Raw genomic sequence first — 26091 nt, 5'->3', positions numbered from 1 at the left:
TGAACACTGTCATCACTATTGTGAACACCCGAGGGCACTGGTGAGGCAGGAAGGGAGCACGGCAAACTAAATGCTTGTGGCTCACCTTGAACCACAGGTAGCACCTGTGGCATTGCAGGACGGGGATGTGAAAATAAGTGTCCAGAGTCACCATCCATTCTGGAGGATCTAAGGCAGAGAGAACCTGGGCCTGGGTGGGCAGTTTGAATTTGTCTTTGAACAGTAAGGCACTGAGAGACATCTCCACTTTTGACGGTGGCACCCTTTCTATGTCTTCTTTGGCCAAAACAACCTGCACTTCTTGGCATAAAATGGACACGTGGTTCTCCGAGAAGTGGTCCGATGAAGGAAGTAGGATCAAAATGGAATGGTAGGGCATAGCCCTGTTGGACAATCTGCAGAACCAACATGTCAGATGTACTGTATTGGCAATCTTACAGAAAGTGGATGATCCTGCCTCCTACCAGATAGCTGTATGCTGCTAAGGGTGCACTAAAAGGGTTTTGTGGTTGCAGCCAAAGGGGCATAGATTTGGGATGTGCGTTGTCCTTGATGGCCTGGTGGTTATCTGTTGGACCCACGCCCGACCTTGAAGGGAGTGGGAGGCCTGTTGTGCAGGTGGTGGAACCTGAGGCTGTTGATATGCCAAGCCTCTGGCATATCCCCGAGAAGGGCAAAATTATAGGAGGGGGGGTGGGGGGGGGGGATTGCCGAATTGGAGCTGAAAGGCCCAAAGATCGTGCCTTGGCTCCTCTCTCTATAAAACACCCTAGACCGAGTACGCCTTTGCACCAAACAGCCATTGAAAGGCATGTCCATTAGGGACGCCTGGACGTCCAGAAACAGTCTGTGGACCTCATTCATGCATGGTGACAAAGCCCCACACTTGCTCCCACAGGATTTCCTATACAAGACATGGTGTCTTTGATTGAGGGGGTGACAAATTTGGTCGCATCCCGACCATCCTGAATAGTTTGGTCTAAGGAAGTACATAAGTTGTCTGGGACCCCCTGGGTAAAGTCTCACCAACCATGGCCCAAAATGGGTGTAGCTACCGAGTAAGCAGCTTGCATTACCCGACTTCAAAGCAAAGCTACCCGAAGAGAACATTTACCGGTATGGAAACTGAAGTGGGTTCATGGGGCACAGAAGGAACCACGGGTAAACTCACCGGCAGTAACCCGATTTGTGTTCTATGCAAATCCTTGGGGCCCAAAAGCATGCCAGAGGGAGCTAGAAGTGTGCCAAAGATGCGTAGCATGGCCTCTCAAAAGATACTGACCTACTGAAACACAGCCAATGGACCCAAGAACTTGGGGTGCATTGAGACAAAGTATGGAATTGGCTTCTCATGGAAATGGAGTGAGACATGGAGGCACGATGATGCTTTCGCTCCAGCCAATGGACCCAAGAACTTGGGGTGCATTGGGACAAAGTATGGAATTGGCTTCTCATGGAAATGGAGTGAGACATGGAGGCACGGTGATGCTCTCGCTCCAGCCAATGGACCTAAGAACTTGGGGTGAATTGGGACAAAGTATGGAATTGGCTTCTCATGGAAATGGAGTAAGACATAGAGGCACGATGATGCTCTCGCTCCAGCCAATGGACCCAAGAACTTGGGGTGAATTGGGACAAAGTATGGAATTGGCTTCTCATGGAAATGGAGTAAGACATGGAGGCACGATGATGCCCTCGCTCCTTCTCTGAGGAACGAAAGTGGCAGGAGAGGGCAGAGTCTTCTTTTGTTTCATCTTTGACTTACACAAAAACTTCGACTGCAAAAATGATCTGCTGCAGGAACGACACTGGGAGCAGGTCCGTGCTCTGGATTTTAATTTGGAGCAGGGCCGGGAGTGAACCTTTTGATGCTTTGCCATGTGGAGCTCTGCGGTCTCAGACGGCTTTTGGATTCATTTTGGTGCAGTCGTTGCAAGTATTGGAGTCGTGCACTGGACCCAGAAATTAGAGGCACTCCACATAGGGGTCTGTTACAGGCATCTGTTTACCACAGTCTTAACAAGGTTTAAACCCTTTAGTTTTAGGGAGTGACATTTCCCTTGCACTATGGAAAATTTGCAAGAAAATCTCTTTACAGAGAGAAGAAAGGAGTGAAACTCTGGATTTGCAGCTGAAGTAGCGGAAAGAAAGGAACTGACATTAGCGCTTGGATGGCACTAATACGTGACCGTCACTTTTGGAGTGGAAAGTTGTTGACACAGAGTTGCACGGTGCCAGCTAGTGGAGAGCTGGAGCACTGTTTTGAAGTGTTCCAATCCAGTCTGGCCTGGGGATATTCGCAAAATGAGGAATCAGCGGTGATAAGAATGAAGCGGAACATTTCTTTTTAGAAAAAAAAGAACTTTTTAAAAAAAAGACAAACATATGTACATACCAGGGGGTGGAGCTGAGGTTAAATTAGTCACTTTGAGGGTTCCCTCTGACTAGTGATGTGATTAATCTTTGAGGTAGGTAGTCACCCAAACCAAATAATAATCCAATTTCTTACAGTTAGGTTATGTGGCACTTTTATAGCATGCAATTGCCACAAGTGTGACTTTGGGACAATCAGACGTTCTATAAGAATTACAGGCAGACCTGCATGTTTAGTTGTAGAAGTGTGTGGTTACGGAATGAACTATGTGGCTGAAGTTCACCAGTCCAGAGTATGGTCGTGTTTTAGCAAATGTGGCACTGCCTGTGTGCATACTAAGAGTTAAGGGTATGTGTGAGAAACGGATTGTGCATCAGGCACCTGGAAATTCCCTCAAATTGTTATATTCTTGTCTGGAACATGTATTGTCCTGTTGTGCTTTGTGATTCATTTGTTTAAGGGTTGACGGAAGTTTTTTTTAAAGGTTTTATAGCTATCACCAGTGCATGGCAATATGTCTGATATGGTTCTGGGATTCAAGTGTAGGAGTAGCCCGACCACTGAGTTTTGCACCCAGTGTAATTTTACTTATGAGAGATTTATGGGCTGCTGGGCAGACTATGTTCACGTCATTTAGGGAAGAAGTTGGGAGTTGGAGCTCGAATTCTGTAGAGGAAGCCTAGGTACTGTAAAATCCATCTTGAGATTCTGACTGTATCTGATAAGGATATCACTACTGTGTCCATTTGTGGTTCCTGAATAAGATTTGTAATTAGGATGACTCAGGCTTTTTGGTGTTGCTTGTCTGTGTGGTCTGCAGGCGTAAGCACGATCTCTTGCGCTAGTGACCAGTTTTCACTGCAAATGGTTTTGATATTGTCCAGGTTAAGCTAAAGTAGGAAGGCATCACCCAGTTTATTACCATGAACAGGCATTGTGCCAATCCTGATTCCATGGTGTTGTTGAGGGTCTTGAGTTTCAGGATTATCTGTGTAACTATAACAAGACAAGCCTATAGGTTACATTAGTCCATCCAGAGGGCTGATAAAGATGCTAAAAGGGAGGGAATGGATGGGTAGGGCTGGGAGAATGGAGCAATCCAAGTGGTAGGGCTTGGAGGTAAATGTGGCTGTGAGATGATATGGCTCCCATTAGATAGGAAGGAGGCACTCCAATCAAAGACTTTAGGTCATGTTGAAAGTGACAGTGAGGTCTAGTAGGATCCAGCTGGTTGCTACATTAGCAACCCCTTGTGTTCTTATTCCACCGAATAGAGATACTAGTATACATAGTTTTCTTCTATAAGGACAGAAGCCAACCTGGGCATTTGAAAGATTTTTTTTCAGTAAAAGCCTGTGTTTCAATTACTTTAGCCAAGTTTGTTACTGATCTGTAGCTCACAGAGATAGCTTCATCCAGACCATGTCCCTTTAGGAGCAGTTTAATAAATGGGCATTTTAGCTCCTTTGGCATGGAAATCGTAGTAAGTGAAACGTTGGTTTTGCAATAGGTCTGATTGATAGGACTTCCTTTAAGATAGTCAGGTGGCATGTGTGAGTTGCATATCCAGGCATTTTGCTGTGTGATACCAGTTGTTTTAATGACTGATCTGATAATGGTGAAAATATACTTTAGGATGCTTGTTATGTTATGTGGATTTTTATAGCGCCTAATCACCCGTGAGGGTATCCTGGTGCTTTGCAGGTGTATGGGGCTTGCCCCGAAGGCCTTACTCGAAGAGTCAGGTCTTCAGCTTCTTGTGGATTTCAAGAAGTGAAGGGGAAGCTCTAATTTGATGTGGGATGTTGTTCCACGCTTTTGGGGTGATGTATTAGAAGGCATAACTTCCTTATCTGCTTTTGAGTATGTTTGGCATGTGTACTAGTTCCACTGAATGGAGGTGTCTGGTGGGTTAGTGGAACTGAGCACGGCAGTTCAGGGAGGCTGGACCCGTGTTGAGTCGTGCATTCTATGCATGGTTGAGGAGTTTGAAATGTGCTTATGCATAGGAAGCCCGTGTAGGTCCCTTAGGTGTGGTGTGATGCAAGACTGGAATGGGTGGCGAAGGGCGAGTCTGGCTCCTGTGTTCTGAATGGTGTAAAGTCTTGTGAATTGTTTATTGATTACCATGTAGGGGGGCCTCCCGTTGCCCAATCTGCTGGTAAGGAGGGCCTGGATGATGGTTTTCCTGTTGTTGTTGCGAGACCATTTGAATATCTTTTTCAACATCACCAGTGTGTGAAAGTAGGCTGCTGTGACTGCAGTAACCTGGACTGACGCGTCCAGCTTGCTATGGGTAATGATCCAGGGGTTTCTTGCTAGTGTGCTGGAAGTGAGGGTGGGTCTGAGGTTTATAGTCCACCAGGCAGAGTCCCACAGCACGGCCTGTATCCTGAAGATCACCACTTCGATTCTGTCCATGTCCAGTTTGAGGCAGTTCGACTTTGTCCACAAGTGAAAGTTATCTCTGTTGTTGAGTGTTTTGTCCGAGATATTAGTTATGTGTCATCAGCACATGTGTATATGTTGATGTGTGCGCGGATGACCTCTACCAGCAGCATCATGTAGAGGCTGTAGAGTGTCAAGCTGATCAAAGAACCCTGCGGTACTGCGTAAATGAGTTTACGGGCTTCTGAGCAGTCTGGTGGCAAACTAACTGTTCATGTCCTTCCGACAATGAAGGTACAGATCTATTTGAGGTGAGTCCTTGGATGTCAGCCTCATGAAGTCCTCAGTGCAGGATGGATTGGGACACTATGTCGACTGCATAGAGGTCGAGTAGGATGAGAGCTGCAGTTTCTCCCCTGCGGAGGATCACCGGATGTTATCTGTTGCTGTGATTAGGGTTTTCCCGGTACTGTGATTCGGTCTGAAGCTTAATGAGTGGCATCAAGGAACTGATCATAGGTGAGGTGTTCTGCAAGGCGTCTGCTGATGGCTTTTTCTAGGACTTTAGCTGTGCATGGTAGGAGGGAGACTATTCGCTAATTCACAGGTTTGGCTGAGTCTACTAAAGGGTTATTCAAGAGGGTGGTGAGGGCTGCATGCTTCTGGGAAAGTGGCTGTGCTGATCGAGAGGTTGAGGATTGGGGTGAAGGCTTAGCTGATGGGGGTTGAGCCTTTGTCACAACGTGGTGAGACAATGGTCAGACGGGGCCCCAAAGTGAATGGTCTTCAAGATTGCTGTGAGTTCCTCTGTGGTGATAGCATTCCATATTGTCAGAGTGTTGCCTCTCTCCAATACTGGAAGACTTATTGCAAGCTTGACGGGGTCCGGTTGTGGGTCAATATTACCGGATAGTTGGCTTGTGTGCTCTTGTTGGCTTCTGCGGAGAGCGACTGCACAATCCACCTCAGATATGTTATTCCACTACAGGGGGTTAGGCCTTGTTATGGTGGTTCTTCTGTAGTAGGAATGTTGATTAACAAACTGGCAATGGCGTGATCAGTATAAGTGACAAAGTGGAAGTGTGGATCGTGATACCATTGAATGAGGTAAAAACAAGGTCCACAATGTACCATAACTCTTGGGTGGAGGCTGAGACTTGCTGGCTTAGTCTGAGGTTTTGAGGCTTTCAAGGAGTGCAATCGAGTTGAAGTTGGTCAGGTTTTTTAGGTGAAAGTTGAGGTCTCCAAGGAATATGTAGGTGCTGGAGTCTATAGTTAGTGGGGCGGAGAATCACGGGAAGAAGTTGGTGAAGTTGGCTTGGGGTCATGTGGTTGGTAGACTAGGGTTCCACCCAGGATGAAGCTGGCTTTGATTTGCAGTTTTGAAGTTGAGGTGTTTTATGTAGTTGGTTCTGGTTTCTGTGTTGGTGGCACAGCTGATGGAGTTCCAGAATTCCTCCTACGGGGTCTGTGTTGGCAGTCATGCTTTACAATCTTGAAACCAGTGGAGAAGGCTGCGGCAATGTGTGGTGTTTATGCTGCAGTTAACCATGTTTCGGTAACAAAAACTAAGTCCGGGTGTCATTGTTCAGTAGGTGCCACATCTCTGTTGCGTGTTTTCTGTTGAGTAGGTGCTGCAGAGCATGCATGACATCCAGGACTGTAATGCAGGTGGGTGTTAGTTTGTGGGTGCTTGAGTGTATGAAGTGTTGGGTGCTATCAGTGTGGCTGTGGTTCTGTGATGTGAGGTACAGTGCGGCAGCAGCACAGTGAGCCACAACCAAGTTTGAGGGCATGGAGGAGCGCGGACGGGTAGCAGTGTAACAATGGGTTGGGGTTTCTGGCACTGGGCGCAAACCGGGCTGAACGGATGCAGATGGTCTTGCCCTTGGCACACCTTTATCCGTCTTTGGAGGAGGGAAGAGCGAAGGGGGTGGTGGGTGATCACAGGGGCGTGGGAGAGAGCGGAAAAAAGGGTGCAGTGAGGAGCAGGTAATAAGCCATGGGAAGGGAGAAAAGGAGTGCAGAAAGGACAAGAGCATTGAAAACAGGGCACACAATATTGCAAAAAGGCAAAGAAAAACCAGGGAAAAGCAATGAAAATCACTGGTATAAAACTAGGTAATTCAAAAACAAGGGTACAAAACGAGGTATAAAGGCAAGGAAAGAAACGAGTGCTAAGCAGTGAAAATTACTGCCACAAAGACGAGAGAGGCAAAAACAAGGGCACAAAAATGAAGCAAAATAAATGATAAAAAGAGTGAGAGCAATGATGATGAAAGACGAGCAAAAGCAGTGGTGAGAAGTGCACAAAACGAGAAAGAAGCAGTGAAGAGAGAGCCATAGAGAGAGTAAATGGAGAGAGAGAGGACCGAGGCGGGAGTCTCGAGGTTTCTGAGCTGGGTCCGAAAGAGCCATGACCTGTCGGAGGACTGGTCACAGGTAAGCCCTAGGGGGATAGGGACACTACCTGCTTCTTTCAGTTGTTTTGGTTTGTGCTTTGGATTAGTGTGCGTGCAGATTATTGGTCCAATTTAGCTAAGGGGGAGGTTGTTTTTTGTTTTCTTACTAAATGGTGAGAAGGCAATGGCTTCACTGGCGCAGTTTATAGAATCTCTTCAGCAATGATTCTGAAGCCCTTTTTGCAGAGCATGGCGCAAAGACGTGGCAAGATGTGCAGTATTTCTTTTTAGGTCTCGCCTGACCCAGCGCATGCGCTGGTCTGGCGAGACTTATTGAGAGGGCTCCAAAAAGTGCTACCAGGCCAGCCTAGAGCTACAGTGCATGTGCGCGGGCGCGCGCGCCGCGCTTTACCGCGATTACTTTCACTTTCGCGGCCGCTTTGATGTTTGATCGTGATCGCAATCGTGATCACTTTCACTTTCGCGGCAGCACGGCCGCTTGCCATAGCCAATAGGTCTCGCTTTTGGGACCTTATAAGTATTTAGTTATGCAACTGTTGCATTGCTAAACACTTATAAGGTCTCAAAGGCGAGACCTATTGGCCATGCCAATGCTTGTTTTCTTTTATAATGGTTGCTTTCTAGTTGTCGAGTTGATGAGTCTGTCAGTTTTGACTGCGCTGGTCAAGGTTTTTCCTCTTTTAATTGTCATGTGCTCTGTTGGTGTTTTTGAGTATTGAAAGCTGTTTGGTGAACCATTTTACCAACCTGGAGAAATCTGAGTCCCATTTCTTTCCTGCGAGATGATAGTGTCGCGGGCTTTGCCAGTCATTAATTGAAACATGGAATTGCGGATGCTTTGCAGATGTTTCTGCAGTAAATGTAATAGTTGTCTTTAAGGTGTCCAGTGTCAGCTTTTTCCTGGTACGTTCGAGTTCCTCGATGATACTTCCTAGGAATTGTGATGTTGTGGAACAGGGATGTTGAGAGATGGAACTGGAAAGATGGTCACGCCACGGGTCTGGAGGTGGTTATTTTGCCAGTGTTGTCGAAATGAGGTTTGATTGGCTTAGGTTGAGGTTCTGCTCGAATTACATAAATGTGTTGCAAATTAGGTGCGGTGCTTTTAGGTGGAGGGCAGTAGGTTATCCAAAACGGGATCGCGCCATGGGCGTAGCTTGGTCAGTAAGATTAGGGTGTGTGAGCTGGCACATGATGTTAAAATACATTATACCACAAGCAAGGCGCACAAGAGGGGCTTAAGGGGCAGCGGAAAGGCAGAGGAATACGGATTGGTAGGGGTACTAAGTGAGAGAAATCTCATTATTTTGCGAAATAACTAATATTTTTGAAGGCTTACTAAACACAGAGAGGGAGAGAGTGTGTGTGCGTTTTTGTCTGTGTGTATAAAAATTCCTGATGAAATCCGACAGACACCTCACCATACTCGACTGAAAGCACCTGCACCCAACTATTTAGCACAAAAAACTTTTATTTGGGGGTTGTAACACCCCAAACACCTCCCCTGAACCTACACCCCTGGATCGAGCCAACAGTGGAAGGCTAGCATTGGACTAGTACACATTCACTTTCTGGTGCAGAGTACTTGCGTTGGAAGGTGCTTATTGATTGTTTATGCACATTAGGGACATCTTACGACATTTAATTAGGGCAAATATTTCTTTGAGCACAATGGTGCCTGCGTCATCTGCTCGCCATGTTTTAGCTTAAAATAGCCAGTCCAGTTGCATGTCTTTTATGAAGTCATGTACAGCTTTACTCTTTGACATAAATCTTGCATTGATAAGCATGAATTTGAGGTATTTTTTAATGGGAGACTGATTGGATTTGAGGCATTGTCATTATCTGGTAAGAGAGCTCATATATTTACATTTGCAATATTCTAGGCTATATCCAGTTCTTTTATCCATTTGTAGTTTAGAGCCCAAGGCCCAGATTTATCAAGGTTTTATGTTGCCCTCGTGACTTTGCAAACTTAAGTGAGAATTATCAAGCTACGCAAGGCCACCTTGCGTGGCCCTGCATGGCTTGATAAATCTAGAGTAACGAAAGGCAGCGCAAATCGCTGCCTTGCGCTACTCTGTCCCAGGGAGGCGTTCCATGGGTGGAGCATGTGTTCCCACGCTTTCACCCTTTGGGCGCACTCCCAGATTTAACAATAGTGGTATACCTGGAAATGTGTCAAAATGCTACAGCTCCCTAGGTTAGGCATAACAAGGAGAAATATCTTTATTTCTCCTCATTCTTTCCTGCTTCAACAATCTGTAGCACGCATGGAAAGAGGAAAATGGCTCTGAGGATCGGTTTTGTGCACGAAGGTGTCCTTACATGCACAAAAACTATCCTGCCTACAACACATTCACCCATGCACCATGGTGCAAGTGTGCCTGCATTGGTGCTAGGCAGCCAAAGTGCACCAGTGCTGGGGAAGGACAAGTATGCCCTGTATAATGTTACATACTCTGCATTCCTACCCTTGTCATTACACCCAGTGCAGCAAGGTGGTTTGCTGCGCTGCATGAAAAAAATTATGAAGACGGGCCCAGATTTTTGTGGTATATAAAGGTTATGTTGAAAGGGATTGAGCAAGATACCTGTAATACATAAGGGTAGGTACTTGGAGATGATTATATTGCCAGTGTTGTCAAAAATTCTGACAAGGAATTGTCCTGAAGAGTGTGATGGGTTGGTAATAAGCTGTGTCTATTCCAAACCACCACAGCTCGAATAGGATTTTCGAGCCAGGTATTCAAATCGCCCAGAACAATGAGGCTAAGACTGAGGTTCCTGTTGCAAATGTGGTACATGAGGTACTTTAAGGTGTAAGAACTGCCCAAAGGCAATAAAGTAGATACGGGAAGACCGGTGTTTGACTAGGAGACATTCACGTTCAGGAGAAGAATAGTTATGTAGGTGCGAGGTGTTTTTTGATTCAGGCAATTTTTTAATGATCATTTTAAATGCTAGTGGTATTGTTTTGTGCGTAATGGGGTCTGCGTCACCTTGCAGCCTTGTTTCAGTTATAAATAGCCAGTCTGGTTGAAAGGCCCTGAAAAGCACATGTACAGGTGTATTCTTTAACAAAGACTTTGCATTTATGAGCACAGGTTTGAGATCTTTAGTTTTAAAAAGAAGACATGCTGGGTTTGGGAGAGTGAAGTTGTCTGTTAACCGCTGCTCATGTCTATACAGTTGGAATGTTTGTAGGTACATTACCTTGGCTATTTTTCATATCAGGGTGTGAAATCTCTGTGTCATGACAGAATTTCATATTACATGTTTTTGTGGCTCGCCCAGTTGGTTAGTTTTAAGCATGTCCTTATGTTTTGAATGTTTGGATGTTTTCCAGTTCCAGGAGGAAGTGTAATTGGCTTATTTGGGAGAATGTATGGAAAGTTAGTCGCAGCTTTAGTCCTTGTCAGTGCTGCAACAGATAGACGGCCAGCAAGAAATGTTTACTTAGGTGATTTATTGGTTCTTTGCTGTGCCAGAACAAGAAATCATTTAACTTGCTTGTCTTAACTTCAGATCAGACGTGACCTTTGTAGTGCAGATTTAGTTTCTTGAGGTTTTACCTTGTCCTGGGCTTACATTGTGAGGAAGGTGTAGCAGTTGTCAGAGATGAAGTTAGAGGGAAATGAGGATCAGGTGGAATTATGGGTGATAGAGGGGTGTAGTGAGTGAGGGTTAAATTGGTCCTAACATAAGTGAGGTTAAGTGGGCGACTAGGGCAGATGGGAAAGGTAGAAGTTCAGAAATAAATGCAGCTAACTTTGACTTTAAAGGGGCAACAAGTTGTCCTGTTAAGAGAGATGAAGAAAGGCATGAGTTTGTGGCCCGAAAAGACCAATAATTTCTATAGACACAATTTTTTGTAGCTTATTTGAGAACTTCTGCTTGATTTATTTTACATGTTGTTTGACCTGGGCTCTCTCTCTCACCTGCTTTGTCTTAAAATCATTCCTAAGCAATTTCCATGCAATCTATATGCACAATATATTCAGTTGCCAATGACCAAATGGCAAGATAGTTACCTTTCAAGTGAACACTTATGCAGCCACTACTATCGTCTTTCTTTACCTCAGTGTCTACTTTTAATACCTGCAGCTTTTCATACTCCTTTTATCTTGAGCCCAGACTTTTACGTTCTAGGTGAGCATGGGAGCGGTGAACGTGGCTGCTGATACTGAAATATTGGTGGTAGAGAGCAATCAACAATTCCAGTTGATAATAAAGGAAATTTTATTATCTAGGCTTTGTTTTTCCTAGACTCAAGACAGGCTGCTTCTATAATAGTTAACGTTCCTTGCAGTTAATTCATACTCTATCTGATGGCTGAGGAGGCATTTCTATAGGTATATTGGAAGTTATCCATGCAGGGGTATTACAATAAGAGGTAAGTATTTTTCACTTTGGTATGACGAAGAGTATTAGTGCCAGGAATTATGTAGACTCTGCTCTTGATCTCAGGGACACACATACCCAACATGACTAGAGGAGTGTAGAAGGTGTTTCCAGGGGGAAAAGTAATGTATTGGTGGTGTCTGTTCTTCTTCAGAGGCCCATGATGCTCTCCATCATTTCTCTTGTAAGATGCTGACACCAAGACACTGCACCGGGAACTGCTCCTTCAGGCTTCCTCTCTTGCCCCAGTGAGCCACATCTGGATACCCCGGAAGGCCATGTTCCACACCTCTTTGTAAGGATTGAAGATATCAACCCAAGCCATCATCACCTCAAGAAAGCAAACAGACCCAAGCCATTTTTGCAAGAAAGCACCATGTATATACTCCGGACCACTGTCTGCCTGGTTCATAAAGACAGGACGAGGCATTTCTTGTAAATAATGTACATTGAATTCAGGACGTCGCCCAGAAGATGTTACTGGACCAAAAGGAGTCAAAACCGAAGGTCCATTGTAGATATAAACAATGATTGTGAATAGAATATACATATATAAATATATATACAGTATATATATATATCGCAATGACTCTTGAAAAAATGTTTGTGTTCATCATCAGACTGAAGTCTAATTCAAACTGTATGTCTCAATCTCTCAAAAAAGTATTCATAAATGGAAGCAAGTGGCTATGTGCAATGGATATAAATGTACTGTGTTTTCCTGGATCAGTATTCGTTGCATTTTGATTTATATTTATTTGGTATATTTATTTGCGTTCACCATCCTTTCTAACAGATCAATATAAACAGCACTTTAAAACAGAAAACCATCACAGACAAGTGTACAAAATGTTTTTGGGGGGCCGTTGGAGGGGATCTCTGTAAGTGATTTTGGTTCTTAAATAAAGAAATTGTCAGAACAACTGCAGTAGTTTGGAAAGAGAATGGGTAAAAGGACAGCTGCACTGCCTCAAGGTAATTTGAAAAAAAAGTAAAGAAGAGGTCGCAGTATTGAAGCTCGATATAACACAGAGATGTGCAACGTAGATTCATAGAAAAGATAGACGTGAAAAAACATCTGTTGATCAAAAAGGCATTCTTACTGTTCAATTCTTTCTAACTGGGGCATCTCAAGTGCTGTACACAACAAGGAATCCAGCGTGCTCCATATATCTGCATTTAAAGAGCTTCATGAAGCAGGACATCTTAAGGGCTCTGTACATAGAGGGGCATATTATCAAGAAATGGCGTTAAAATTGAGAATTCCCATAGAAGCCCATGTTCTGATGTGAACATGGGCTTCTATTGGAATTCACTGCGGCATATTATCAAGCCCATTATCGCCGCTTTAGCGGCAGTTTTCTGACGCCAAAGCGGCGATAATTTTAACGCCCTGCTTGATAATCTGCCCCCCAGTTCTTTACGCAACAGGGAATGTAACATTTTCATGCAGCAGAGCATCTACACTGCTTTACACAAGGTATATAAACAAGTATTTGGAATACCAAAATGTAAGCTGTTTTATACGGCCATGTATCCAAAGTATTTTATACCGCAGAAATTTTATCATGTCTCATAAAGCAGAAAATTCAAAATACTTTAAAGCTGACCATCCCAAATGCTTCTCAGTTTAAATGCCTTATCTGAAGCAGGGAATTCAGGGTGCTTTTTAAGGCATCTCATATACTGTGTACTACAGTTTATCTAAAGAGCGGTTTACCACTGTGCATCTACAGAGCTTTACAGAACAGGAAAGTGCTTTAGTAAGCATGACACACCGTAATGCGCTGCAGAAAAATAATTCATTCTTTCCTGATTTTCACGCAGCCAGAAATGCAGTGAACGAGAACTGTTTGTACTGTCCAGCACTGTCAGGAGCAGGACAATATAATTCAATTCCACCGACTATGGATGAGTGCATAAGACCAGAAGCACCATTTTTTAGACTCGTACTCAATGTGATGACTTCCGGTCTACGATTTGATAACCAGCCTATCCGTAACCTCTTTGCTTTGTTTTCCATGTTAAGTGACCAGTTTGGAATGGTAATATCTATTGGGTACATGGAATTAGACATGATTAACTCTGTGATTCTCTCTTTCTATCTAACACTAATCTTTTCTCTTATGCCTTCTGTATTTAGATCATTCTTTTATTCTTCTCTCCAGCTCATTATATTATCTACCTTTCTTTTAAGCACCGGTTCTTCTCCAAGCTCTATCTCTTTCACTCATTCTTTGCGTCTTCGTACCTCTACAGAGTGCTCTCTGATCTCTTCATTCTTTTGAAAGGCTCATCCTTTATTTTGATAAAAGCATAGATAACTTTCTATAGCTCTCTACTGTTCCAGTTTTTAAGTCTGAAAGGGAGACAGAGTCTCTTGCTTAAAAAGATCTGTCTCAGAGTGGTCCTTAGGGCTGTGCATCTCCCACATTTTTAGACCTGACATGTAAATCCGTTTGTTGGATAAATGTTTGCCTTTACAATTCGAGTTCCAAGGGCTATTATTATCCTGTATCACCTAGCTAATTCTAAAATTCTTTCTCCAAAGGATAGTTTGTGGTTGCCAACAGAATACAATAGTTGTTGGATAGGTGGTGGTGGACGTGTTGGAGGTGGACGTGTTGGAGGTGTACGTGTTGGTGGTGGACGTGGTGGTGGTGAACATGGTGATGGATGTGGTGGTGGACATGGTAGTGGTGGTGGACATGGTGGTGGTGGACGTGGTGTTGGATGTGGTAATGGTGGACGTGGTGGTGGTGGATGCGGCGGTGGATGTGGTGGTGGTGGACGTGGTGGTGGATGTGGCGGTGGTAGTGGACGTGGTGGTGGTGGACATGGAGGTGAACGTGGTGGTGGTGGTGGACGTGGTGGTGGACACGGTGGTGGTGGACATGGTGGTGGACGTGGCAGTGGTGGTGGACATGGTGGTGGATGTGGTGGTGGTGGACGTGTTGGTGGTGGATGTGGTGGTGGACGGGGTGGTGGTGGACGTGGTGGACGTGGTGGTGGTGGTGGACGTGGACGAGCCCTGGTAATTTCTCTGTGGTTGGCTCTATGGTATCTTTCCTCCATAAATGGAAGCAATTGTTGATTGTTATTTTGAAATCATAGCAGATAAAGTACTGCCACTACTTGAGTTATTCAAGCATTTTAGGCCCCGTTGCCGGTAGTAGGAAAGTGACATGCAAATATAATGCAATGCAGTAAAATGGAATGTGATGGGACACTTTGGAGAGAGAGCCGTGCATGAGGAAAAACTTATAATGTGATATTTTATGGCTCAGTAGTGTCTGCCTTATAATGAGGCTATTGTTAATTGTCGTTACAAAGAACATTGTAAGACGAATTGCTGTCTCTGTACGACATACGACCTGCGACAATAAAGAGAGAGAGCGAAAGAGAGTGTGAGCGAAAGAGAAAGAGAGTGAGGGGGGAATGAAAAACAATGTCATCACTGTGAATGACTAATGCTGAAACGCAAACAAGCAGCAGCTGTTTTAAAGCACACTTGTGCTTGTGCTGGCCTACGCCTTGCGGGAGAGAGCAGCAGCGGCAGCAAAGCCATATGTTTTCAATTCGAACGAGTGCCGCTGCTCGCTCCCGCAAGGTGGATGCCAGCACAAGCACGAGTGTGCTTGAAAAGGAGCAGACCGATGGCTAAAGGCCCTCCTAGAGCAGCGCATGCACGCTGCCTAGGCGAGACCTAAAAAGCCAAAATATGGATAGGAATATATTTATAAAAATATTCAATGGGAAGTCTTTTGACACAGTACTTGGGTCCTGCATCACCGAATAATAAAAGCTTGTAAGAAAACAAAAGAACTAACCAATTGAAAAATGAGTTGCCTGAAATCTAACGTCTACCTCCATGACCATGGACCCTATAATCGAAGTCCCCATCTACCAGTACCCCTAAGCTGTCCGAAAAACAAGGCACCTTTAAAGTTTAAACCCAGAGTATGGCAATGGTCCTGGTTTTTGGTAGAAAATTCTACAGGAGATGAAAGTTGTCACTGTATAGTGCTCTCCAGGGAGCAAAAGGAACACAAGTATGCAGCAAAGCATAATGGTTTAAAACTGTGCTATTAGCCTGTGTACCATCGAAACGTTATAGCCTTTAATACAGAAGATATCGAAATTGAGGAAACCTTCTTAATCGTCAGCTGTTGCTTATGAGCATGAATCTAAATGTCATGCTCCATCAACTAGCAGTTATTTTTACACTAATATTTTAATAAAAATCAATGGCTAAAATAGGGCCTTCTTAGGTCTGTAAACCGTCATATCACCAACACTGCAACAAAATCAAAAGCAGTCAGTGTCTTCAAAGCAATAATTGCTGCAAAACAGGTAAATGTAACATTTTCCGATTTTAGTGTGTTTATATATATTAATGTATTAATGTGGGGGCGACTAACCATTTTACTTTTTTCGCACCTTCCAATAGTTTCTAATTCCTGAATGCTACCACTGATCTGTTTTGAGAAAACAAATATGACCCACTCAAAATCGCCCACAAATAAGTATCAGTCGAAAATTCTACCATCTTCCCCAACATAAAGTGATGTGCACCGTAAGCAAATACGTAATGAGTTGCGGAAGACATCATCTTTGCGAAAACCAACTGGTGCGGGTCCCAAAAGTTATGACATTCCTTGACCAAGCCCACAAAGTGGAACACCGCAAATGAACAATCAGAGCACTGCCAAAAATGCACTTACACCTTAATCACATTATGTTGCGAAAGCAAAGACAACAAAAAAAGTGAGATGTAAAAAAGCACATTTCACAGATTCTCCTTCCAAAAAACAAACACCCGCAGGTCAATTAACAAAAACGTACAAAAACTATCACATCAGAGGAAGACGAGTCATAGGGTACTTTATTTTGAACAAAGCTAACACATAAAGCTAAAACACATTCAAAATATACATAGCTAACAAGAAAACATAAAACAAAACCACATCCCCATCAATGCACAGACCCTACAATTTGCAGGCAATTAAGATGGTAGCTTGGTTGTGTAGCATCTGCATATTGTGCAATGCTTTCGGCTAGTGCCCACACCCTACTTTAAGTCTCTGCTTGCCTGGAAATGGTAAATGTGTCAAAAGGCTTGAAGAGAGAACCTTCCAGTTTGTCCTTCTCAGTACACTAACAATTAGACCCGGCTCAATCAACACTGACTGCTGACGAGCGTAGGAGCCATTTGTGGATCTGCTAACCGCACTTTCTGTTACATAAATAAGAGAGAGCAGTTTTGTGGCTTCCAAGATTCCTCTAAATTGGCGGCATGCACTCCACTGGGACGGTGGGTACATCTAATAAAGTCCTGATGAAGATCGACACTTCTGGTTATAGACATCTTGTATTGAATGCATTTTCAACCAAATGAATTAGATTTATTGACAGCTGTGTCCTGACACTTTTTGCTTATTGGAGCCATATATTCTTCGAACAAGAATCGCTGTATGTTTTTATCACTTGGTCACAACTGGTGTGCACTGCGTCTATTCAGTTTCTTTTTGAAGCAGCTCACATGTTCATTGATCAGTTATTATAAGCTTTTTTGATTAAATGTCTGTGAGTTCTATTATGATTGATTCTGTCAGGAGAACATTAAATTCTCCTAAAAGTAGCTTAAATAGTATAGAATGAATGATTCCAAACAAACTATTTTTGTTTTGTAGTCTGCCCAGGTTCTTCGGAATATAGGGATGCCCTATGAAATATTACTGCAACTCGCAACTTATGTAACAGTCAGGCAAGGAAAGGGGCCCTTTCTTAATTACAGCAGAGTACTGAGTAAAGAATGCCAGGCTACTTTCAAGAAATTACAGAAAAGAGCATAGCTGGTCTAGAATTCCTGAAAAAAAATAATCTTTTTTTACAAGCAAACAAAATCTACTCCCCACTATTAAACCTACAGAGAATATTTCTAAACCTGGCTCCGACTCCCATGGATAAAGTACCACTTCGTGAACTGTCAGCAAATGAAAAATACATTGAAATGTTGTTGCATGATTTAATCGGAAACTCTGCGCCGTAACTTTTAAGGCTTGTACATAAGAATATAGTGAACAGAAGTGATGTCTGACAAATATTGTTTACAACAATATTGTCTCATTGTGGGTAGATTTAAAATTATGAATTCCAAAAGAATAGTGCGCTCACAACGTGCAACTCGCCAGCCCCACTGAAACGACTCCCAAGGAGATAGACAACTGCAATGAATGTGGTGTTTAACCTCTTCCGTGCTCATGACGTCTCCCGGCCGTCATGAGTCACGATGGGCGTGTGAGGACGACGGCCGGGAGACGTCATGACCACGCGATCGGAATGTCAGCACCGCGGGAGCGCTGCGGCGGAATTTGCGCCGCAGCGACGAGCTTAAACAAGGCCGTAGCCTTTTATTCACACAGCCACATCGCATCACTGAGGAATGATGACCATAGTTAAGGCATACATTATTGTTATGAGAATACTGTAAGATCAGCCAAAGACATTGTTATGAGAATACAGGACGTAGGATCAGCAAAACACCTCAATCATTGTGCAAGCAATAAAACAGTTGTCTCCACCCATTACAGCACAACACTTCAGAATGCGCTTGTAAGATCAGTCCAAGCCATTATTGTTCTGAGAATACAGTATGTAAGACCAGCAAAACAGCTCAAAGATTGTGCAAGCAATATAACAGTTGGCAACACTTCGGAATGTTAAAAGTGCCAGCAGGCCCCTTTTCTATACCCATAGCCCAAGCCCTCAACCCAGGGCATCCGGGGCATTACTTTGTGGCAATTTCTCTTCTCTCACTCCGAGGGATGGGCACACTACCCGCAGTTCCAGATACACCAGGGCACAGCATAGCACTCCGTCCCTGCCGGGGTACCTGTCACCAGGCAAAACCCCCAAAATGTTTAACTCCAGGCACCCAGCGTAAGGCAGAAAGGTGCTGGACCACCAGGGCAGTCCCCCCTCCTGCCTGCCCAGTGCCCGCACAGAACACCCCTTCAAGGTGTTAGTTCAGTAAATCAGTTCAAATTTTGTGTCGTCCCCCTTTTTCTGCTGCAAGAAATTCCACCAATTTCTTCTTCTTCCAGGAGTGGGTGGGTGGGTGATTACTATTGTATGCTGGCTGGTGCGCCGACGAGAGGAAAAGAGGCCAATCTCTTGCCTCGTGATGCCTTATAAGCTGTCCGGGCACCCCCAGATGACATCACTGGTGACCCTCTCCACTTTCTGGCCAAAGACAGAAGAGGAACTCCCTGGTTTGGCTCCTGCACATGGAGTGACTAAGGGCACCCCATCGCTATTTGCAGGGGGCACCTAATTAGGAACCAGTATTTATGTCCAATGATATTCCAGTAGCAAACCATATCGAAGTGCAAGTCAACTTCACAAGTAGTGTTCATACCAGGACAAACATGTAGTAAACATGCATACGTGTGTATTGACCCTTGTGTAATGGAGAATAGCTATTAATTTTAAGACACTGAGGAGATGGAAACTTTTTTTCACGCCAAAGTTGAAGGCAGCTAATGCAGAGACTCAATTAGACAAAATCAGACACAATCCACCCTACTGAAGAGGAAGGATGGCATAATTTTCCTCTTTTGTTAGAGTCAGTTTCTTGCCTTAAAACCAGGCTCTCCAGTAGATACCAATGCTATTAAAAATCTCACAAATGGGACCGATCTGGCAGCCCTGCCCCTCAGTACATTTATTAATCAATCTTAGGTGCATGACTTGGTGCCATACTCTTTCAAAACAAGTATTTGCGGGGAAAATACGCCTGGCTTGCATTATGTGTCCAGCAGCAATAGGCCTGGCTTGCATTTTGAGTTCAGAGTTAATCATTAACAAAAGCCAGCAGCAGTAAAAAACAACAAACTTTGCTTTCCGTATATAAATCTATGAGAGACATATTTTAATGAGTTATAGTTCAGGAGCATTTACAGAAACTACATTTTTAGAACGTTTTGCAGTACTACAATACATAGTACTACTAATCTACTATAAAATGCTACTCACAAACTACGAGTGAAAATCTTCACTTCCCTATCTTTTCTATGGGGAGATCCTCACACATGTATGTTTATTACTCAGTATTAAATGTGGGATTCACTGGGAGGGTGTGGCTGAAAAAAGGGTATTCTTGCTACTAAATGGGAGAGGTTTAGGGAGGAGTACAGCTGGGTTAAGGGAGGGTCAGAGAGGAGTTTAGGGAAGGACATACACCCACCCAAACAGAGAAAGCCCATTTATATTCACAAAAAGCACTTTTAAAGTTGCTACAGCCAAAAAGAATCCAAAACAGTAGTAAATTACTCCAGCTTAGAGCTGGAGTATGTTCTAAATATGAATGTAGTAAGTGTGGAGTGAAGTTTATATATGGATTTCCAACGTAGAACAAAATAAAATGTTAAAGGATCATTAACTTAATTTTGAATTAAATCTTCAATTTAATTATATTAAATTAAATGAAAATAAAGTTTCTGCAGCTAAATTTAATATTCATTCCTACCTAAAGTTATTATTTTAATTAATAATTAATAACAGTAATATCTAGAATTAATTTAAAGTAAATAAATAACATTTCAATACAATTAATGTTATATTGATTTACAGATTTAAAAAAGATTAAAATATTTTATAATATAATAATATAAATATGTATATATTATTGGAACATTTTTAACAATACATTATATTTATTTAATTTGCTAACTATTTTAAATAATTTAAATTTGACATTTTGTTTATTGTGTTGTATATTAAGTCCATGTAAGACCATTATCAGTGGTTGACCTTGTGTGGTGCTGGACTACCTACTGTTTCTTTTTTTGGCATGATTGCACTCACTAGGAAATTTGTCTCAACCCCTTTTCCAGGGGGTGGAGACATGTAAGTCTTCTCTTCTGAGTCAGATTTTGTGACTAGCCAAAAGTAGTAAAGTTACTAAAAAATGTAAGAGTAAATTACACATGTAAATTACTCACAAGTGTAAGTTACCCTCGCGAATCACCCTGCATGTGTACTTTTGAGACGTAAAATAGTGCATCGAGCATGATAATGCTACCATTACAAAGGAGGCAGAATCACACATCAAACAGCAAATAGCATGTCATAAGAGAGTAACGCTCCTCTGGGCGAAGCCAAAGCACATTCTATGTATATTTTAGAGAGCTTGTAACAATAAGCCATGTGGAAAACTATGTTGTTGACTCACACCTAAATAAAGATAGTCAAGCTACGTAAAATCTAGACTGAATCTGAAAATTCCATCTAGTTACAAACAAAGTAATTTCTCAGTCTCCTTTCATGCCTTCAAGCTGCAAGTTTGGCTTCTGGAAATCCACAGGAATCCTTCCCGAATACAGCTTTGTGTAACATCCTTGTGAGTCTGCTAGCCCATCTGATATAACATAACATGTGTATTTGTAAAGCACACATTCACCTGTGGGTATCTTGGTGCGGAATAACAGATGTTTATTGTTCTCCAACTCAATATTACTCATTTTATCGACCTTGTATGGATGAAAGGCTGAGTAGACCCACCGGGATTTGAACATGCAACCATGAGGTCGAACACAGGCCCCTACAGTGGATGCATTAGTCCACTGAGCCACCAGATCCAGATATAATCCATTGGCTTTCTGTGAAGGTCACAAGGATTGCCTCTAGCCCAGCGGAGCTACTAATAGCACTCAAAATGCCTTAATGGACTATATGGGTACCATCTACAGTTGAAATGCCGAATATTGTCTTAAGTTGATTGCCAGAGGTTGGCGGTCATAACTATTTAAGGAGCTCCTCCTTCCAACACGGGCCTCGAAGAATCCAGTGTTTTAAACTTGGGTTTTTCAATTGGATGAAGCGCGCCCTTCTGGCTTCTGAAATAAACTGTTTTGTGCCCAATCATGCCATCAGTAGACAATGCTGTGTTGTTATTGAAAAGGAGACACCATACAGGTAGCTTCAAGAGTAACCACTTCAGTCACAGGACCCTCTCTAACTGTCAGCTGTGATGATCCAAACTCCCCTCTATTCTAGAATACGTAGAGGATGACCTCACATAAGAAGACAAGGGACTATGAGCAAGGAGGACCAAGGAGAGAGCACCACACATCTTCCTTGTTATACAATACAGTACAAACCCTACAAAACATACCCCAGAGGTGGGAAATGAAAACCCAGGTACATGTAGAAGCAACTTATTTATTATAAGGAAAATGTGTCTCTTGCAAACTCTCTGAAGTCATGTATTAACAGATGTGTCATCTCCTCTAGGTCTATGAATCACTGCAACCCAGATGTACACACTTGTGGGCTGAGAAGATCCTTTTTTGCAGGCTGAGAAATTACCTTAGGTCCAACCACTCTGTTGAGATTCTAAATCCTGCCATTAGATGTTTGGAAAGCATTATAAAAGCATTTAGTAACACTCCCAAATCTTTTTTTATTCATTTGTTGGCAAGTTTGCAGTCTAAAACTCATCTTGAAGTCTCAAATATTTGGATCTTTTTTCTCTTTTAACAGAAATCTCTTAAATACCCTTGCATTTGATAGATGAAGTATAACTTGTTTTGTAGTAGAACAGATTTCTCTTTTCTCAGCCAATTTAAATGGTATTTGGGTGCATATTATGGAGGAAAGACAGATGTTTGTGATGTTTTGCAGCAAAGCATTTAATATGGATTATATTCGACACCCATTTGTTGGAAGTGACCGCTTGCCACTCTTCAAGATGATTTCAGACAATCCTTGCCACTGGAGTCACATAAAGAATGGAGTAAGTGAAAAAATCAATATCTAAAATGTAAGGGAGCCTTCCCTGATGAAGAAGACTGCAGCTCCCGGAGGCCTCTGCCTATATAACACATACAATTGTATGAACACTGCTGCTGGTCTAGTTATTGCAGCAGAAAGGGGATTGAACCTTATTTGAACTGGTGTTTGCGGAAGATTAATTGCCTTCGAATGAGTCTCATGTCTGAGTAAAGTAAGTCACAACCATAAAGGCCTGAACAAAATGCAATACCGCAAAATTCAGAGATCCGTATAGCAGCTGTGACTATCAACATTGATTATTTGGTTAAAAAACAGAAGGTCTTCATGCACAATCTCAGTGAAATCTTGTCTTCAACTTCTTTAAATATTTTCCCAAAGGGCTGTGGTGCTGACTGCTTTTAAAGAGGTCACCAGTGTACCACACACTTGCCTATATCCATCCTCTTGCTCTCTCGGTTTGGAAGGACAGAAGTTTCCAGAGCAAATATATGTCTCTTACATACAGAGTGTAGTTTCAGGTCATATCTTAGACAAGCCAGCTCTTGTTCTGTAGCCTGTATTTTAAAAGAAGCCTCATGGATTCAACCTCAGTATTGGCAGGTATCAAGAAATTCTCCACAGATAGTTCCTCAAGCCTGTTGAACAAATGGCAATGAAGGCCTTGGTGTTGAGCGTGGTTGTAAGGGTTCCATAATGACTTTAACAGTGTGATATTAGGAATTACAGCAAAGAATATATAAATCTATGTTTCTTGGAGGACCCAAACGTGTTTTTGAGTTGCCTCCTTTATATGGGAAACCATTTGCATGAGGAAACATCTTAGTCATATGGATTAAGCTCTCTTTTGGCATCATATGTGATTCGCTGATAGCCACAAACTTTCATTTATCTACACTTTTGGAATTGGCACCGCACTGTGACGCAGTGGTCTGGTAGTCCAGCCACTATGTTTTGTTTTTATGTAGGTACTAATATGACTAAGAGCCTGATTTATATTTTGGCAGACAGGTCACTCCGTCACAACAGTGACGGATATCCAGTCCCCCGAAATATAAATCCCATAAAATCCTATGAGATTTATATTTTGGCAGACGGGATATCCGTCCCCCTTTGTGACGGAGTAACCCATCCACCAAAATCTAAATAAGTCCCTGAGTAGGGCTGGAGGATCACAATGCTGTAGAGATTGTTTTTGAAAGTCCTGTTTAAGCAGGATTACCACTTCATTCTATACTAACAGAGGACTCTAGTTAGAGATTTTGGTTTTCTACAGTATCGTGGCTAACATGCTGTTCTTTTTTTAAAATTTTTACTCTAACTGTAACTTGGAAGTTATGGAGACATCATAGCATGGCAGTTTTATTAGCTGTTGTTAGGTTCCAACTAGACTTATTTTAGCACACTAAGCTGCGCAGGCCCTTTGTGACCCTAATGGACCAGTCTAAACTTATTAAATCGCATAAGAACTTTACAATGAGTTGGCTGGCCTTATATTTTGCCATAGGAAATTCACACTGCGATTTCTTGATGTGTTTTGAAATATCTCACGAATCGTGTGACATTCTGGTTTTACTGCCAGTAATTTGTTGTTTTAGTTTTATATTCTATATTTTATATATTTTATATCTCGCTATCTTTCTACATGTCACCAATCCTGAGTTTAGAAATATTATAACGCATCATGATAAACTTGGCACTCATAAGCTTACTAAGTCTGATGCAATGCTGATATTAGAAGGTATTTTCTTATGGATTTTGTGAATTATTATTTGTACTTTTATGGTTTCATTTCAAAATCGAATAAAGATTTGAAATTGAATCGACTGTAACAGTGGTCTGAGACGCTTCCATTTGAATATTCAGTTCAACCGCTATTCTACGAACGCCTTGAAAGGTGGTAATGTCATCTAAAGGAGGTGACCTTGTTGGAGAACAAGCTGGAGGGGAAAGAGTGTATGAAAGAGGGAATACACATCCCTTTCTCTTATGTTTGTATGGACATTCTCCTGCTTCTGCAGGTGGCGTGATGTGGTGATGGGTAGAAGGTGAGTGAGGCAGCTCTATGGGAAGAACAACCATATATTCGATTAGTGACACAGAAGTACATTTTTGAATCATGACAAACCCAGAAGAAGGTAGTGGACTAGGATCATGGGTTGTAGTGATACCCGGATCAGACTCTATTCTGGAACGGTCATCAGTGCATGAGCTGATTGTATCTGAGATGGTGTAGACACAATTGCTAATTATGAGTGTTGCAACATCAATCTCCTCGACATTTAACAATATGATGTGTATCTTGACGCAGAATTATTTGCTCTATAGTCATTATGTCTATGCTCTTCTGTTTCCATATCTTGCTCCACTATACAACCCACTCACCCTCTCTTATTGCCCTTTGGTCAATACTGTCATGCTTCCCTAAAGGCTACCTCTTTACTTCACACCTCCCGCCCCCTAAACTGCCATTCTGCACCCCTGCCCATCGCTGAAATGTCCATCATAAAAGACACAGACCAGGCTCACCTAATGATGATTCTTCATGTCTAATCCCTTCTTCCTTCCTATTCCAATCCCATTTCCAATCCTTTCCTTCATCTCTTCCCTATCTATAACAATTTTTACCAACTACTTACAACAACATTACCTCTTAATCATCCTTCTACCATCCTTACTTCAAGTACATCTGGTGTCCATGCTGTCTATATTCAATCACCCTCAATGATTGGACTATACTGCTCCTAGTGAACCTTGATGAACCTCTGTCATCTATACATATTGCTGGAATCCAGCATGGCCAGAATAATCAATAGACTATTCACCGGAGCAGCCTTCATCAATTAAGGCACAAGAAAATGCTACCTCTTTTTCACTACTCTCATGATATGCCCTCTCCCGCCAGACTAATCATCAGAATCATCTTAGTTAACATACTACCCAGAGCCATCACCCAGAGGAACAGATAGAGTAGCTATCTGCTTTCGAAACAAGGTTGAGGATTATCACGAAGTAACCTTGTGCCAAGAGATTCCACGGAAGCAAAAGACAGTTCTCAGTTCCCTCCTACCACCTGTGCATGCCAAGAACCAGTGAATTTCATTTACAACACACCCGCGGGGAGAAAAGGGGATGGAGATTAGAGAGCTTCAGGGGCCTGCCTTGCCATCTTTCAATCTGCACTGGCACTCCTCCTTTGATTTGTCAATCATCCAGCAAATGGTTTGGCAGGATATAATCAGCACCTAAAACCGAGCAGAATATTACTGTCTTATTTAGATTCTCAATATATAAATCAAATCAAATAAATATTATTCACTTGAGTAAGCATGCTTTCAATTTTCCCGCATGCATTGTAGTTCATATACAATTGCGTTTAAAAAAGGTTATTGATATAACTTGCACTCCCTAACACTAATTGAAAGATGGTATATAACATGTCTATCTGAATGGTCTTCAGTCTTTTAGTTCTCCTGAATTCATTGAATTATTATACTACAACTCCTCTAAACATTTCTTTTGTAAGTATATATCTTTTTTTCTGAAACACTGTAAACAACTGTTAATTATTTCCTTTAATTATTAAAATTGTTTTTTGTCCTCCTTTTATCAGTCTTTTTTCCTTTTTACCACTTGTTCCTCACATAAAACCTCACCACTTAGTATGTTTGCAGTCCTTCAAATTAAAACTTCTCGCCTGGAATTCTA

General features: G+C 42.5%; 1 protein-coding gene across 2 annotated transcripts in view; it reads left to right on the top strand.

The window, feature by feature from the left end:
- Positions 1-12455, top strand: part of SKOR1 (SKI family transcriptional corepressor 1) — a 51635-nt gene extending 39180 nt beyond the window's left edge. Inside the window, exon 9 of one of the 2 annotated variants that reach the window (XM_085646362.1) lies at positions 11779-12455. In XM_085646362.1, the coding sequence (XP_085502488.1) occupies positions 11779-11888 (110 nt within the window). In that variant the 3' untranslated portion in view covers positions 11889-12455. Of the gene's footprint in view, positions 1-11743 lie in introns of both variants that reach the window. The other variant, XM_085646363.1, reaches the window with a different exon arrangement.
- The last annotated feature ends 13636 nt before the right edge of the window (positions 12456-26091 follow it).

This window comes from Triturus cristatus, chromosome 3_1 (genome assembly GCF_964204655.1).
Source record: "Triturus cristatus chromosome 3_1, aTriCri1.1, whole genome shotgun sequence".
Lineage (NCBI taxonomy): Eukaryota > Metazoa > Chordata > Amphibia > Caudata > Salamandridae > Triturus > Triturus cristatus.
This window is presented reverse-complemented; position numbering and strand designations above follow the sequence as displayed.